Source organism: Triplophysa rosa, linkage group LG2, assembly GCF_024868665.1.
Source record: "Triplophysa rosa linkage group LG2, Trosa_1v2, whole genome shotgun sequence".
Taxonomy (NCBI): domain Eukaryota; kingdom Metazoa; phylum Chordata; class Actinopteri; order Cypriniformes; family Nemacheilidae; genus Triplophysa; species Triplophysa rosa.
Genome location: NC_079891.1, coordinates 2,180,248 through 2,196,342, shown reverse-complemented (window position 1 = coordinate 2,196,342; position 16,095 = coordinate 2,180,248). Strand labels below are relative to the sequence as shown.

At 38.1% G+C, this 16,095-nt stretch overlaps 3 protein-coding genes across 6 annotated transcripts; 1 reads left to right on the top strand and 2 right to left on the bottom strand.

Annotated features, from left to right (window-relative positions):
• Positions 1–59: 59 nt before the first annotated feature.
• On the bottom strand, positions 60–1,315 carry mtrfr (mitochondrial translation release factor in rescue). Its single transcript, XM_057358052.1, has 2 exons — positions 576–1,315; positions 60–502 (listed from the first exon to the last, which is right to left on the bottom strand). The coding sequence occupies exons 1-2, from the start codon at positions 810–812 to the stop codon at positions 263–265; spliced, it is 477 nt and encodes a 158-aa protein (XP_057214035.1). The 5' UTR covers positions 813–1,315; the 3' UTR covers positions 60–262.
• On the bottom strand, positions 650–8,008 carry LOC130568843 (G-protein coupled receptor 54-like). Of its 4 annotated transcripts, XM_057357953.1 has the most exons (8): positions 7,165–7,264; positions 5,739–5,889; positions 4,287–4,568; positions 4,090–4,214; positions 2,988–3,123; positions 2,367–2,605; positions 1,963–2,287; positions 650–759 (listed from the first exon to the last, which is right to left on the bottom strand). In XM_057357953.1, the coding sequence occupies exons 3-8, from the start codon at positions 4,531–4,533 to the stop codon at positions 731–733; spliced, it is 1,101 nt and encodes a 366-aa protein (XP_057213936.1). In that variant the 5' UTR covers positions 4,534–4,568; positions 5,739–5,889; positions 7,165–7,264; the 3' UTR covers positions 650–730. The 4 variants fall into 4 exon arrangements, 3 of the variants coding, with proteins under 3 accessions (XP_057213936.1, XP_057213944.1, XP_057213923.1); XM_057357961.1 differs by lacking the exon at positions 7,165–7,264 and having other exon boundaries at positions 1,963–2,281; positions 5,739–6,301; XR_008964760.1 differs by lacking the exons at positions 650–759; positions 1,963–2,287; positions 2,367–2,605; ... (1 more) ...; positions 4,090–4,214; positions 4,287–4,568 and adding exons at positions 6,156–7,076; positions 7,382–7,511; positions 7,676–8,008 and having other exon boundaries at positions 5,498–5,889; positions 7,165–7,298.
• Positions 8,009–8,126: 118 nt separating this feature from the next.
• On the top strand, positions 8,127–15,479 carry zcchc8 (zinc finger, CCHC domain containing 8). Its single transcript, XM_057357858.1, has 14 exons — positions 8,127–8,324; positions 8,949–8,989; positions 9,076–9,150; positions 9,261–9,369; positions 9,462–9,539; positions 10,646–10,749; positions 10,863–10,928; positions 11,034–11,094; positions 11,219–11,346; positions 11,487–11,629; positions 11,779–11,897; positions 13,176–13,262; positions 13,349–13,454; positions 13,585–15,479. The coding sequence occupies exons 1-14, from the start codon at positions 8,160–8,162 to the stop codon at positions 14,430–14,432; spliced, it is 2,130 nt and encodes a 709-aa protein (XP_057213841.1). The 5' UTR covers positions 8,127–8,159; the 3' UTR covers positions 14,433–15,479.
• Positions 15,480–16,095: the final 616 nt, after the last annotated feature.

Below are 16,095 nucleotides of genomic sequence, written 5' to 3'. Positions count from 1 at the left end.
TCGTTTTTTTATACAATCCTCAATTTGTTATCACAAAACCAGACAATGCACAGGCACAAAAACGTGATATGCCCACAGTTGTGGTCTTGAAATAAAATCCCAGAGACCTTCACAAAAAATGGTCTGAAGACCGAGCCAACACTGCATTCAGGTCTTTAATAATTCAATTTCTCATTGTTTATTTACAGGTTATATCCTTCAACCGATTGTGTAAAGGCAAACTAACACGTACAGCTAGTAAATGTATGACAAGAGTCTGTTGTCAAGGTTCTTGACTTTTGATTCTGAAATCTCCTCCTCCTGCCTTTAGGGTCTCTTTGAATCTTCTCTTTTTCTCAATGTTTTCATTCACTTTTCTCCGCTTCTTCTGTTTCTTCTGTATGGATTCCCTTTGTCTTCTCAGCAGTTCACTTTCCTCGCCTTTATACTCCACCTCCAGTTTCTCTCTTAAAATGTCTCGGGCCAGTTTTCTGTTGTGGGTCACTGATCTGGTCTGATGACACTGCAGGGGAAATGTTTCAGGTTTAACATCAGAGAAATCCAGCACAGACTGATCTCAGGTCAGGTCAGCTCACCTTCACTACAATGCCTGTGGGGATGTGTTTGAGCACCACACAGTTGCTGGTTTTGTTGGTGGCTTGTCCTCCAGGTCCTGATCCTCTGACGAATTGCTCCTCCAGATCTTCTTCATTTAATACAGGCAGATCAATGAGATCTTTCTTGCCAGCCGCTAAGACAAACGGCCACTTGAATAACTGCCTGTACAGTGGTGGAGAAAACCCGTATAAAATCCTCAGAAGCAGGGAAGACATGACGTAAAGTTTCTTCTCAAAGTCTGAGATGTACTGTTGTACGAATGGCGCGTATTGACTTTAAATCACAATGCTTGATATTAAAATAACATATTTGCCAATAAATTCAGCCTAAACGAAATGGCAATTGGGAATAAAGTTTTGATATCAACATTTATATGCACTTAAGCTCGAGACAGCCGTGCTTCTTTTAATGCAGTTAAATGGCAGATGACGAACCGGCTTATGGTGCATTACTGCCCCCAACAGGACTGGAGAGAACAATTCCTCATTAAATCAACATTGAGACGATTTAGTTTGTTAGCGCAAAACCAAACTAGTTTTGTGGTGGACAATTCAGAAGTCAATCCATAACAATTAACAAATAAATACATAATATAAGTAAAAGGTTCGTTCAACGTTCAAAAGTCATATATGACGTCATCAAATCAGAGTTATTTTTATATAGATTATAGTTTTTGCTTCCATGTTAATTTTAGTTAATTTTTTTACAATTTAGTTATGTACTATTCTCACATTATTTTTTTGTTTATTATTATTTTATTTATAATTATTTTAGTTTCGTTTATTTATTTATTTTTAGTTGAGTTTTTATTCATTTTCAGTTACTTTACTGACTTAAATGAGCCTTATTTCAGTTAATTGCTAATGTGTCATTTCAAATTTTCATTTAGTTTACATTTTCTAAATAATATTTAGGCTTTTATTTTTTATTTCATTTAACAGAAATGTTTTAACAGTTTTAGCAAACTATAAGAATAAAATAATAGCAATGAATTACACCTCAACCTATAGATCATTATTAGAGGCTACTTTTGTGAATCAGAGTAAGGTAAAAAAAATTGGACAATCAAATAGATAAAATATTACAATGAAAGTAAGTAAATTAAACCAGATGGCTTCTTTTGAAATAACACTGTACATTAATGAAAACAAAAGAAATTCATTCAAAGTCCGCCCAATTGAAAAAATCATGCAGTATAAAAAAGGGCGATTCACGAGCTGTGTAATATCTCAATTTGGTTTTCTACCTTTAACCATTCTGTCCCATACGATTTGAGACTGTATGTGTGTCAAATGTACACAGGTCCAATAACATAACCTTTCCAGGCAGTCTTTTAAGGTCAGGATGAAAGAACGTTCATCTCACTGTTATGGGTGGGGAGAAGCTCTGATATTCTTCCATCCCTTTTGAAGATGAAAGGGCACACGCTCCTGAAGGCCTTTCTGAAGTTGGCACCCATGAAGGCGTAGACCAGCGGGTTGATGGAGGAGTTGGAATAGGACATGCAGTGAGCCCAGATCTTCAGTTTGTAGAGCGTATAACTGTGACTCAGATCCTCAGAACAGAACGCTTGTAAGAGAATCAGTATCTGGATGGGACCCCAGCAGAATAAAAACAGCAGCACCATCACCACCACCATCCTGGAGACCCTCGTCCGCACCGCCTGAGCTCGCTCGGCTTGCGTCTGCAGCTTGACAAGAAGAACCGAAACATTTATTTTGAAATGTTTCAAATGTTGACATCATGCAAGAATATAAAAAGACGTCCACCTGGTTACAGCCGTCGACAGGCTCCACTGCGGGGTGACCGATGTGTTTTAGCATGAAGGCATAACATGTACAGATGGTGATGAGGGGCAGCAGGTAAACAGCCAGGAATGAGTACAGAATATAAGCTCTCTTATGAGAGACAGAAGGAAAAGCTTCGGTGCAGTACGTCTGTGGCCCGAACCAGAAATATGACTCTGTGTGCTGATATAGCGCAATGGGCACTGACAGCAGAAGCGAGCCTGTGTATTTCACAGAAAATCTTGATTGTTTAAGGCATTTGCAGTTCATTATAATCATTTTAAATGTACCTAAACACTGTAATAAAAACTTTCTTCTGCAAGAAGATATTTTGAAAAATGTTAGTAACCAAACATTGGACCCCCTTGACTGCCATTGTATGAACACAAAACCACTGAGACATTTCTCAAAATATCTTGATGACGGAATCTTTATTCTAGTTCAAAATGTTTCTGACTGTCACTTTGACAGTTGCACAGATCTATGAGAGGGTAAATAGCTCCCAGATAGGGATTTTACTGGAACTAAAACATTGAGTTTGACTTTTTGACTAACTGTGACATTAACTATCGAATTAATAGAAATAGAAACATTTGTTCATACATATCCAGACAGTGGTGCAGACAGTCAGAGCCATCTGTGGTGTTCTGTGATGGAGGGACCGCAGTGGGTAGACGGTCACATAGAAGCGATCGACGCTCATCGCAGATAAAGTGATGCAGGTCGCCTGCGCGGTAACCTGGGACATCATTCAAAGACAATAAATGAAGGACAAATCTATACTTGTATGTGATAAACCACATGCGATACCACAAAAATAACTGCTGGCTATTATCCATATAATAGATCCATAATAAGAAGAATACTTTCACACTTAGCATTTTTGTCTTGTTTTTCAGTACAAATGATGAGTTTGTTTCCAAAATGAGATAACTCTGTTTTTAAAATGGTTCAAAAATCATGTTTTTTTATTATGTTCTCATGTGTTTTATTGTGTTAGTTAGCTGCATTTTTTGAGTTATTATGGCTTAAATCAAAACAAACCAACTGTAGTTTCATTGATATTAATTGGAATGCACATAAAAAAATCTCATTTTGGAATTAAACTCTTCATATATACTAAAACAATCTTTAAACAAGATGTATTTACTTGAAAAGCAAAATGACTTAAGAGAAATTCTGAAAAAAAATTAAGTCCAAACTTAAAACGGGTAAAAACGTCTGCCAAACGGGTAAGAAAAAAAAAAAAATAATTCATAAATAAAATTAGAGATGCACCAGTGTATTGGTCAATAATCGGTATCGGTCGCTAAAAGAAATTTTCTCGGTCGATAAAAAAACAGCCGATGATCAGGGCCGATATGTCCTGTCAATCAAAAGAGGATGGGGAAAATGCACTGAATTTGGGCTCTGTATGCAGAAAATGGTAAGAAACTCAATATTAATAGTCATTATATAAATGAATAACATTCAGAAAGTTAAGAAATATTATTTTAACCTTTAGAATGTAGTTAATATAACCAAAAAACTATCAGTATCGTATCACTTTGAATAATCAGCTATCGGTTTGAGAAATGTAATATCGGTGTATTTCTACATAAAATTATTGCGATATTGTCAAAGTCAACGTTGTACATTTCAGTGATTATGCAAAGTGTCAGTCAACGTGTATACATCCAAACACTCATGAAATGTGTGTTCTCACCTGTTGCAGGTAATTGACCAGACGACACATGAAGTCACCAAATATCCAGCTGGGAAGCGGGTACAGAGTGGCAGTGAAAGGAACACAACACACCAGGAACAGTATATCTGTGGTGGCGAGATTCACTAACGAAGTACAAAAATGAACATGAAGATCTGACAGATCACATATTTATCAGAACAAAGACCGTTAGTTACCTATGTAGAGGTTTGTAACTGTTTTCATCTGCTGGTTTTTAAAGACTACGTAGATGACCAGTAAGTTTCCCACCAAACCCACGAGCATAATGAGAGCAAAAAACAAAGGGACCAGCCATGCGTCCATCAAAGGAGGTGGACTTTGAGATCTCACGTCTTCTGAATGGTTGCAGTGATGAAGCTGTGCTTCAGTTTTACACAGAGACCCATTGCTCACAACCTCACCGGTCCAGTTACTGTCTGCCATTAGATGGGTGTGTGTGTCACCATACTAATGATGACCTGAAACACAAAAACAGATTCAATATATTGAGTTTTTAAACTTTCATGCTGTTTGTACATACGGTGTGTCAACTTTGATCACAATTATAACTCATTATTATCTCATTTTCCTGCAAATTTGTCCATCATTAGACTTTAGAATATATCACTTAAAAATCTTCCATTTGGTATATTTTGATTTTAAAACTAAATCTTTTAGATTGCTGTATTGGGCCATAATAAAAACACCAAAAACAGCTAAACACAGGTTCCAGGGATGTACTCCAAACAACATTATTCTATTATATCTCCCTAAATAATATAAATTCACTGCCAATACAGAAATAAAGCAACCTTGAGAAATACTACAAGAATGTTGTATTGTACACAACCAGAGTTGTCTATAGATTTTTTAAATATTTAAAAATATAAATAAATAGTATGCAGTTATTCAAACGTTAAGATTGTGGTGTACACATTAATGCAGATTAAAAATTTAAATGAAAGGATTTTAGTGAATGAATTGACCATGGCCTTAAAAATGTCATGTGGTGTGACCATGATTTCCTAACATTTTTTTCAACAAATCTTTAGTATTTAAAGTGTTTAGAAACAAAATATTTGCATTTCTTTGAGTTTTGGTAAGTAAGTAATCATCTCACATTTTTGTTCTATAATTTTTTCTTTTAAAATAACAAAGTTGACAGTTATTTTTCCTGAAAATCACATTCAATTTATATAAATGTAAAAAAAAAACATTTACTTTAAAATACTGTATTAGAGATTAATATTTTAGTCACAAAAATTTGATTTTTAATTTATTACAATTATTGGTCACACCACATAAGTGGATGTAATGACCAAAGTACTTTATCCCTGCGGTATGTCATGCCATGCCCTTATGTTATATCATGGTTATGCAACGCAATAAAAAGTTTTATAAAAGTGACTTGGTTGACCTAGTTCAATTCACATTCAATAACACTTAAAATACAGATAACACGCATATAAACGATTGAAATGTATTTTTATTATCATTAAATCATTTTGTTCTCATATTAAAGGTACTAACAGCCAAAATGATTGAAATAAGTTTGCATTTCAAAGACTCGATATCAAACAAGAGTCCATACAAAGTAAAGCAGAGGGCATCGCTCTGAATCGGCAGACAATATTGTAATGTGATCTTACCTCTTAAAAAACCTCTTGGTTTTAACAGAGGAATATTCCTCGGTTCCATGTGATATGAAACGCTGTTGATAACCGTCCTGCACAGAACATCACTGCACTGGAGTACTAATCTGTCTCGGTCACAGTGTTTATGTGAACTGCTACAGCTGATCTGAGGAGGGCAGTGACAACACCGCTGAAATGAGCTTATTTCATTGGGCATCAAACCAAATACATTATCTGTCGGTGGACCCCAAAATAATACACCTCATCTCTACGAATAACAAACAACTCCTTAAAAAGCTACACAATAAAACCTATAATAAACTGTATTTCTAAAATACAATAAAAATCTCTGAAAATGTAGCAGATTTTATGTACAGATCGATATAATATGTAGACTGTCCTTTACTTGGCACACATACAAAAACGATTTACATTAGTGAGGGAAACTTGTTTTTTTTTCCACATCAGATGAATAGGATATTACGCTATTTGTGGGAACTGCTGAAAAACAGAGGATGGAATGATTGGAGGTTTTTTTTTCATTTGGCCTCATATGTCTTGAGTGATATAACGCAAGTATCCTTATTTAGATATTAGACTGGAATATAACACATGCGCCACTCCTGTAATAAGATTGTGATTGGCGAATTCTAGGATAAGCAATAAAATGGGATATTCGCTGTGTCTCTTCCAATCGTCTGCCTCTTCACTCAGACCCATCCAGTGAGCGAGAAGATTCCGCATGGCCTCTGGGAAAAGTTCAGACGCCAGCTCCTCCGGCGGAGGCAGATCTGTGATGTGCTCAATGTGCTGGGCCTTAAAACCTTCAACCCGACGACTGATAGTGCTGTTAGCTGCGCTGAACTGCTGACCGAGCCAGCCTGCCACCGTCTTCAGAAGAGTGCTCGAGTAGATCGAGTAGCCTTGAGAATGAGTCTGAAACAGGGTCATCGCCAAATCCGTCAGTCTGACCTCATCCAGCACCCCAGTAATACAACACTCTGCATAGTCCAGTATCTTCATGGTGGTCTTTAATTGTTCCTCTTCAATGTTTGTAGTAAACTTCACTTTTTCTCCAATGCTGTTGAGTTTGTGAGCAAGTGAAGCATATTGGCTCGTATTGGATGGTTCTGTTGGGGAACAGTAGTCGTGGTCTGTAGATGATGAATTACCGGACTCATCCATGTGAAAGTCGCTCAAGATCTTTGCTCCTTCCTGACAGCATTGGGATGATGCACATGTAATAGTATTCGTCAAAACCGTTTGTGCCACTTGGTCTTGAACATCCACCCGGGCAGCAAGATGATAGTTCAGGTTTAGTTTATCATCATCTATCCGAGACTTCCATAGATCCTTATCAATAAAGTATTGTTTTTAATCGTTAGTACATTTGGACAAGGAAAACAATTGGTTAGTCATTTAAATGACACGTTCAAGTTACCTGGAAGGACTCCACGATTGACAGCTGATCTTGTTTGCTATACAGTTCAAATGCCACTCGGAAAACTCCATGAACGCTATAAAACCACAGATTGTTGCTGGAGCAGGGAAGTCTCAGTCCCTGGAATCTGAAGTCTGAAGATCAGAGAAAGAGAAGCGTTAACCTCTGAAATGGCCAGATCATCATTTTCTGAGACTAGAAGAGATCACCGCGGTACCCGATGAGAAAAACAGTTTAGTTGCTAGTCCTCGCTTAGCAAATTTGGCATGATGTCTGGGTTGGTTTTCACTGCGAATGTCTGTGTCCGAGAACAGATCAGCTCCAAGAAAGAGGGGAATCATCTGATCCTACAAAAGAAAAGTTACATAATAAATATAATTACAAATCTATAGTAAATTAATTTGTCGAATATGAAATATGTCAGTTTAAATATATGAATTAACATAACTTGCATTTTTTATATCATGCTACTCAATATAATGCTTTTTTAGTTCATTTATGTTCCTCTTACCTCATTCGTGCCTTGTTTAGCAACTTTAAATGAGTTATTGTTTGCAAGATACAAGAACCGTATCCTCCTTCTCCCGCATTCCCAATATGACAAATTGATGAGAGAAACAGATGTCATGATGCTATAGTCACAATTCCTACAACACAAAAACGACTTCAAAGTATTAAAATATCGAAATATACAAAAATACACGTTAAACTGTGTTTAACTTTGATTAAAAATCATCTTATAATGCACGCTTTGCACCAGTAATATTTAGTTTAGCTACAACGGAGTCACATATTTCATTTTCACTTTCAACTTCCTCTTTCCGGTCCCTCGGCCAATCAGCGCCCAGAGTCAGCGCGGTTTACAGACCCGTTGACGTCACTGTGATCATCACACTCCAACACAGTAGGTGGCGATAATGTACCTCAAGGTTAGCGCTACCCGCCACAAACCCTAAAAGAAGAAGAAGTCCGCGTCGTCACTGTGATCGTTAAACATGGCGGAGGTTGATTTTGGAGACACCGAACTGTTCGATCAGTTTGAGAAAGCGCCAGTTGTGAAGCACATTCGTTTCAGTGATGTCGACGAAGAGGAGTCAGATGAAGTGCGCGATCGTTTAGTCGCGTGCGAAGCGACGATTGAGCGTCTGAACGCAGAGAATATCCTTGTAATACCCGTGTGCAGCATGAGATGCGTTTGAGCTCCTATGTACACAGTGAAAGTTCATTTATTTGCATAATGTTGTTGATTCGTTCACTATAGCGTTACTATACAAGTGCAGTGTACTCAGTAGAGTTTAAAATGTCACGTGGAGAAACGGCAGTTGTGTGAATCTGTCATGGCCATTAACTCGTACAGGAGGACTAAGTTATGGTTTTAGTTTCAGTGTTTCGTGCGAATGCACCAATTTAGACATTTTGTTATAGTCCATCATTGTAAATTTGCACTGTTTTGCATATTTCTTGTAGGAAAAACATTCAAGCTCATGTAAAAATTGTTACTTTCTCGTTTGACGTCAGACTATAAGAAATGCACAGTAAAAACTCACCTTGCTATTGATGGGTAAAGAATTTGGTATATAAGAATCATGGTATGAAATAGGGAAGAAAAGCAAAAAATGTCTGTCTCTAATGTCTCTTAATTCATCTTGAGAAGGCACAAGTAGTGCCAGTAATACACATAATACATTTAAATGTAATACAATACTAAGACAATACAATTTAGGCTAATACAGTGATATCGTCTGAGACTGTCATGTATTTTGTAACTTAACACCGGACCACATGAGGAACTGAAGAGAAACTTGAACATATTAAGTCGTCCTACGTGAGTGATTACAAATATTTACACAATTTGTCAATTTAAAGTGTAAAATACAGAACATTCATGTGCTGTTGTTGATTTGTTTGTAGAGGTATAAAAATAGAAAATTCAAAAACAGATGGACCTCTCTGCCAAGTTCTTTTTGGAAACAATAGCATTTCTAAGTAGGTATTTGTTTGCATTAACGTTTCCTTTTTAATTTCCCCAAATTTCAGTTTTTTTCAACTTTTGTTTTTGAGAAGTGAAACAAGGTTATGTGCGACTATGTTTTCAGGCAACGTCGGCAAGAAATCGAAGACTTCATCTGCTGTCTGGTTCAAAAACACCTACAAGAACAGAAACGCAATGACCCGGAAGGCTCTGCTCTTCATGTCAACCCTCAAGTAAGTCTTTAAGGCATTTGTTCGACAAGATATTTGTTATAAATCATTCTCAGCCAGTAAGCAAAAATGCATATGTTTGTTTTCCTCCCCAGTATTCAAGTTTTGTCATGGAGGAAAGCTATAAAGTGCAGGATTCCTGTACCTCCAGACAGGTCAAAGATGCTTTCAGTGTAAGTTCCACACGTTAAAGATGAGGTAACGCATGCAGTTTCTGCCAATCATCTCGAGTACCTATAGAGTAGTATTGCGTACTTTGTATATTCGAAGAGTATTTAGTTTGATCGAATTTTTAAAAGACAGATACAGCTGTACGATTATTTCCGGAAAAAGACGAGCGCCTGGAGGCGTGTAGGGGGGGCAGAACTACAGCACGAGCACACAATACATCATCGCATTGATGCACCATAAGTTCATGTTGTTTACATTATGCACGTACGCGCCGATTGCCAACAAAACACAGACATAAGACTGAATTTCACTTACCGCGTGCGGTTCATGTCCGGCATCTGGGACCACGGCATCTATCAGTTTCAAATGATCTCCAAATCCAGCGTTATATCCACCGTTAACATTCATCAAGGAAATGCAGTGAGCAAACAAACACAGCTAAATTTCCGTCAGCTGAGTGAAGTGGCATTGATGGGCGTGCTCTTTCTCGCGTGGGCATGCTTTTCCGGGAGAATTGTCCAATAAGGGAAATATTAGTTATATCTTAAAGTCCCAGTGAAATAAAAAATGACAATGCCTGTTTTTTCTTGAAATATCGCAGCGTTTATTGTAAATAGTTGATCAATGTGGGTCATTCTCTTTTTAAAATTCGTGTGCCCTCATAATCTTTAGTTAAAATCTGAAAACGCATTTCCGTCCTGTAATGACCATCCATCTTAAATGACTCGTGTTAGACGGCTTGGGCGGAGCATCCGTTAACTCCTCCCCTTCAACTGTGAGTCTGCTGCCAGTTCCATTTCAAAATGCAACGGCTGTTTTATACATCCAATCAAATCGCAGAGAAAGCCCACTATTTTTCTCATTAAAAATTCCATTCAATGAAATGCATCAAAATACGTAAGTAAAAACGATCGCAACTTCCGGTTCACGGGGACTTTAAAATAGTTTGGAAAATGCATGTTTTCTGATACACACATTTTAACATTCATTATGCAATTTAATTACTGTTTTAAAAACTGAGATGAGGATGTTGGGGATGCATACTCATACTCAATACATATATTTAGACTTTCGTGCCAGAACTTCAACAGATTTTCTTGCTTTGCAGGTGGTGGGAAGTGTTTTGTATTTCAACAACTTCTGTGTTGATAAACTTGGTCAGCCGTTGCTCAATGAAAACCCGCAGCTGACCGAGGGATGGGAAATTCCCAAGTATCCTGAAACTTTACATTTAGATTTACCATGCTTTTTACAATTCAGAAAAGGCTTTTAGTGTTTTTTTACACGTGTCTGTAAATCACCGTTCCTGAATCGTGTTTGCAAAGATACCAGCAGGTCTTTGGCCAGGTTATCGCTCTTGAGGGTCAAGAGGTTCAGATTAAAGAGAAAAGGTGTGGTTTATTGCTGGAATATTATGCTATGCCAACTTCTTTACAAGAATGACTGTGCAAGTCAATATACATGTTATTTTTGTGTGTCTGGTTGTGTCTTGACAGGCCTAGGCCGTGCTGTTTTAACTGCTGTTCGGAAGACCATCAGCTGCGAGATTGTCCAGAGGTGATAGTCCTCATTATACAGAACACTTTGACATTATTGTCTTACTTTTTTTAAATCAATGCTAGATTCACAACACGGTTTAAAATCACACTTTGATTCTTTTAAACACTTTCTACCGTTTAAGCCCAAAGACATGGCTCGGATCAATGAAAAGAGGAAGGAGTTTTCACAAAACAGCAGTCTGGGAAATCAACGCTACCATGCGGAGGAGGTCGAGGAACGATTTGCAAAGTACAAGCCGGGAAAAGTGAGGTCAGCTGTGTTTTTATTTTGTTTATGCTCAGAACAGCAAAGCCCAGACATAGACATTGATTCAGGGTTTACTTTAAATGAAAAATGACATAAAGGGATTTAAAGACTGAGATGAAATAATAAATGATGTCTTTGTGTAGTCAAGAGCTTCTCGATGCCCTCGGCATCACTACAAACACACTCCCCCCCTACATCTATCGCATGCGGGAGCTGGGATACCCACACGGCTGGCTAAAAGAGGCAGAGATGGAGAACTCGGGCTTGACGCTGTATGATGGCAAAGGTAAGTTTTATACTGTATTATGATCAGAATTGAAAGATTTCCCAAATGTAGGTTGAATTAATATTGTGATATTGTGTTTGAAATGGTAACTCTTGCTATAACGTACTATTTTGCTATGGACCGTCATTGGCTTTAACTTTATTTGCAAGAATCAAAAGACGGAGATGCTCCTGATGATGACAACGACCAGTGCAAGATCTCGTATGATGTCTCGAAGCTGGTGGACTTTCCCGGCTTTAATGTTATGGCTCTGCCCAATGTCAGGGATGTAAGTGTAATGCACATATACTGATGATGAAATGTGGGAAATTTTGCTTGGAGATTGCGCTTCGCTGTTTATACAGTTACAGTAACACCAAGCCACAAAACTATAGATGGTTTCAGCGGTAACGACATGTTGTTGCCCACACTTAACTTTCGGTAGACCTCCGCAAAGAATCAATAACTGTTAAAGGGATAGTTCACTCAAAAATGAAAATTCTGTCATGAATGACTCACTCACTAGTTGTTCCAAACCTGTTTAAATTTCTTTGTTTGGTTGAGCACAGAGAAAGATATTTGGAGGAATGTTTGTAACCAAACAGCTCTTGGACCCCATTGACTCCCATAGTAGAAAAAATGATAATGGATGTCAAAAGTGCCCCAGAACTGTTTGCTTTTCATACATTCTTCAAAATATCTTCTTTTGTGTTCAACAGAACAAAAAAATGATAACGTAATTTTCCTACTATGGCAGTCAATGGGATCCAAGAATTGAAACTAAGCATTCTTCCAAATATCTTTCTCTGTGTTCATCAGAAGAATTAATGGTGATACAGATTTGGAACAACTAGATGGTGAGTAATTGATGACAGAATTTTCATTTTTGGGTGAACTATCCTTTTACGTAGTTTAATTTAATACAATTAATATACACTAAAATATAAATGAAATTGTTATATCACTACCCACTAGCCAGACCGACCAAACACAAGCTGGAAGTTTGTTCTGTCATCATTGACTCACCTGCAGATTGTTCCAAACCTGTATACATTTCTTTTTTCTGTTGAACACAAAGGAAGATATTTGGAAGAATGTCAGTAACCAAACAAATCTCACCCCCCCATGACTCCCATAGTATTTTTTTTCCCTACTATGTCAGTAAATGGGGGATGAGATCTGTTTGGGTATTCTTCCAAATATCTTGATTTGTGTTTAGCAGAACAAAGACATTTATACAGGTTTTGTACAATCTGACAGAATTTTCATTTTTGGGTGAACTGTCCCTTTAACTTCGGGCCGGGGCCCGTGCGTTACAATAGGTTTCAAAATGAAACTCAGAATCTTGTGTTTTATAAATGTTAGTTAAGTAAATCATTTTGTTTTATTAATGATGGTTGTTATCCATCCATCCAAATGGACTAGGAACAAGTATATCATGGTAAAATGTAAAAGGGTAGTTGAAAATAAACCTTGAAAAAGTTGAAAAAAATTATTTTTGCAGTCACACCACGTTTTCCGATACCATAGTATTTGTAAAACTTACCTGGTTATGTTTTGTGTACAGGAATACAGATCTTTTGGGTCCATCCCCATGCAACCACAGCACTGGAAAGAAAATTATGCTGCTTGTTTAACCAACACTTTCCCATCGGTAAGAACTTGTTTACATGACGTACGTCTTTGAGGTTCAAGTTGTCTGTTTATAATTCTATATAAACTTCATTTATTCCCCCACAGCCTGGTTCTGGAAATAAGAGGCGTCATACAACTGAACTGATACTCGGTCAAACAAAGAAACTGAGATCCACTTCAGATCAAGAATCAGACATGGAGATAGAGTCGGGTACGAGTGTTTGCCTCTTAGTTATTCCCCGAAGCTGATCAAACGGAAAGCTTGTATATTGATTTCAGTGCATTGGGGAAAAAATGTTGTCACCATTAAAGAGAAGTGTGACAATTTAATCCACTTACAGATCACGACTCCAGTACTCCAATGCGGTCTGATGGTTTCCAGTTCCAACCACCGCCTCCTCCCGGCGCTTCGTCCCCCAGCATTCCCCCACCGCTACCGCTGGGAACGCCGCCCTCCACACCGACCCCACCTCCACTCCCTAAAGACACTCCTCCTGCATCTAACTCTCCCTCCATTCCAGCGAGAGGCGTGGCTGAGGGGGAGGAGTCAGAGGACGGGCTGACCCTGGAAGAACTGGAGGAGCAGCAGAGGCTTTTGTGGGAGGCCCTCGAGAAGGCGGACACCACCACCAACAGCGACTCTGAGGCCGGAGCGTCCGTGACCACCGTCCCGAGCTCCCCGAGCGTTTGCACTCCCCTGAGGCCCGATGCTGAGGATGACAGTGAAAAGATTCCGGCGGAGAGCTCGAGTCACACGTTTGAGGTCCTGAGCACGCCGACGTCGCCTGTTGTGGAGCGAGGAGTGAGTGTTGTTTGCGAGGATGAGAGAACGGATAATGAACAGGTAAAACGAGTGAGTGATGAGAACGTGACCGACGTGCAGGAAGACATGAGTGACATTATCGTTCTGGATGAAGTGTACGAGGAAAGCGATAGTCAAGATGCAACGAACGGAACCGAACACACGCCGCAGGTCGGGACGCAGGAACGTAACGCTGAAGAGGCCGAGAACTCTGAGGAATCTGTGAAAGTTACTGTCGTTCCACACCGCAGCAAATTTGCTGCGGGAATAATTCCTTTTGAGGACACCCCTGAGTTTACAGAGGTTGCTGAAGCAACAGGCGTTTATCTGAAGATTCGGGATCTGCTGAAAGGCTCGCCAAGAAATCAAGCTAAAAACAAGAAATAGCTCAAACACATTCTTTCATTCGTTACCCAGTCACTTGTACATTTTCGGTGGTCTTTATGGTAGGTTGGCAAGTGTGTGTTCTGTGTTGTACAGTACTTTTTTTTAGAAAACAAAGAAAGTCACAGATTGACACATTTGATCCATGACGTGAACTGGTTTTTGTACTTAAGATTTAATCTCCTGTGTTCAGTTATTTTTTTATTCTTGCCGAATTAATTGTTGTTCTTTTTTCTATGGCTGTTTGGTTATATGACCACCATAGAATATTTTTTAAAAACCTTAAATACTTTTAGATTATCCACTTGTGTTTATCTCATTAAATTAAAACATTTTAACTGGTAGATAAATCATTTCGCTTAACTGTAGATTTTTTAAGATAACGTAGATTATTTAGTGAGAGTGAATACAGTAACTTTTGATTATCACACAAACGGCTTCCCACAATGAATTTAGTACAGAAATAAAAACTCATAGTAACAGTCTAACCCGAGGGTTTTCGAACTGTGGTACCTTTAGCACCCCCTAGTGGCATATGACACGATAGGAAATTGTAAACGTGACATTTTTTTATTAGTTCTTTCTTTAAATACAATTCAAAGTGTTTAGTAAGTATGTAAAATATAGTTGTATGCCTTACTTTATTATTGGATAATCGTCACTCTTGTAACATCACAGATGCAGAATGGGAACACACTACTCGCACAATAGTATTCTATCTCTGCTACATCAGTATAGTAAATTCACAGAACAGCAATAAAATATCTAAAATAGTACACTTTTTTAATTATATTTTGGTACGCATACTGGTACTAGAAATTGATTGCGCTTGATAGCTATGGGGATGTGCAGATTTGTAATTTCACACGATGTTCTGTTCTAACCACTGGGTGGCGCAAGTAAACAAGTGCTCTGCACAGCAATGGTGCGCATAGTTTTTCTGGAATATCAACGAACCGTTGTAAACTTTGATGGATCATAAAGATCAGGTAAAGCTCCTACAGAACTTTAATGTGGTAACACTTGTTCGTAAGCTGTGCTTTTCATCTTTTTATGACATAAAGTGACAAAATCTGTCCCTCGCATAAAACGACATTTCCCTTCTAAGAAAATCCACCCTGCCCCAGACTAGTAATAAAGTGCATCATGCATGATCCTTTAGGAAAAACATTGGTGCACATGGTGTGAAGAAAACTTTACGTAATATAATTTTATGGCTTTGTCTTACAGCCCCAGTGAAATCAATATGATAGTTTTTTTCCTTTTATTAAAAATAAGTTAGCAAGTTATTCAAATGTTCCTACTATGGCAGTCAATGATGTCACAGTATTTAAAATGGCTAACATTCTTCCAAATATCTTTCTCTCTGTTCATCAGAACAAAGTCATTTATACAGGTATGAAATGACATGAGGGTGAGCAAATGATGACAGAATTTATATTTTTGGGTGAACTATCACTTTGAAGCGTAAAGAAGAACAACGCCAGTGTCATTCACCAATGTAAATAACAAGCTTCAAATGACACTTCACTGGTATCACTGATGTTCCTATTCTTTTCAATCGACTTTTACATTTGCATTTTATGCTATTGGTTATTTTAAAAGGGGGCGGGGTCACTCAATATGTCTCGCTCTCTGCCCCCTTTTTCAGTTGAGATTACGTCCA

Excerpts from the sequence above, each read along its gene's own strand:
- LOC130568843 (XM_057357940.1), bottom strand. The coding sequence starts at position 7,792 with ATGACATCTGTTTCTCTCATCAATTTGTCATATTGGGAATGCGGGAGA. Across the intron at positions 7,512-7,675 it reads CTAAACAAGGCACGAATGAG|GATCAGATGATTCCCCTCTT; the intron begins GTAAGAGGAACA and ends TTTCTTTTGTAG. Across the intron at positions 7,077-7,164 it reads CAATCGTGGAGTCCTTCCAG|GATCTATGGAAGTCTCGGAT; the intron begins GTAACTTGAACG and ends TTTATTGATAAG.
- mtrfr (XM_057358052.1), bottom strand. The coding sequence starts at position 812 with ATGTCTTCCCTGCTTCTGAGGATTTTATACGGGTTTTCTCCACCACTG. Across the intron at positions 503-575 it reads CCACAGGCATTGTAGTGAAG|TGTCATCAGACCAGATCAGT; the intron begins GTGAGCTGACCT and ends TTTCCCCTGCAG.
- zcchc8 (XM_057357858.1), top strand. The coding sequence starts at position 8,160 with ATGGCGGAGGTTGATTTTGGAGACACCGAACTGTTCGATCAGTTTGAG. Across the intron at positions 10,929-11,033 it reads GTTCAGATTAAAGAGAAAAG|GCCTAGGCCGTGCTGTTTTA; the intron begins GTGTGGTTTATT and ends GTGTCTTGACAG. Across the intron at positions 11,095-11,218 it reads AGCTGCGAGATTGTCCAGAG|CCCAAAGACATGGCTCGGAT; the intron begins GTGATAGTCCTC and ends CTACCGTTTAAG.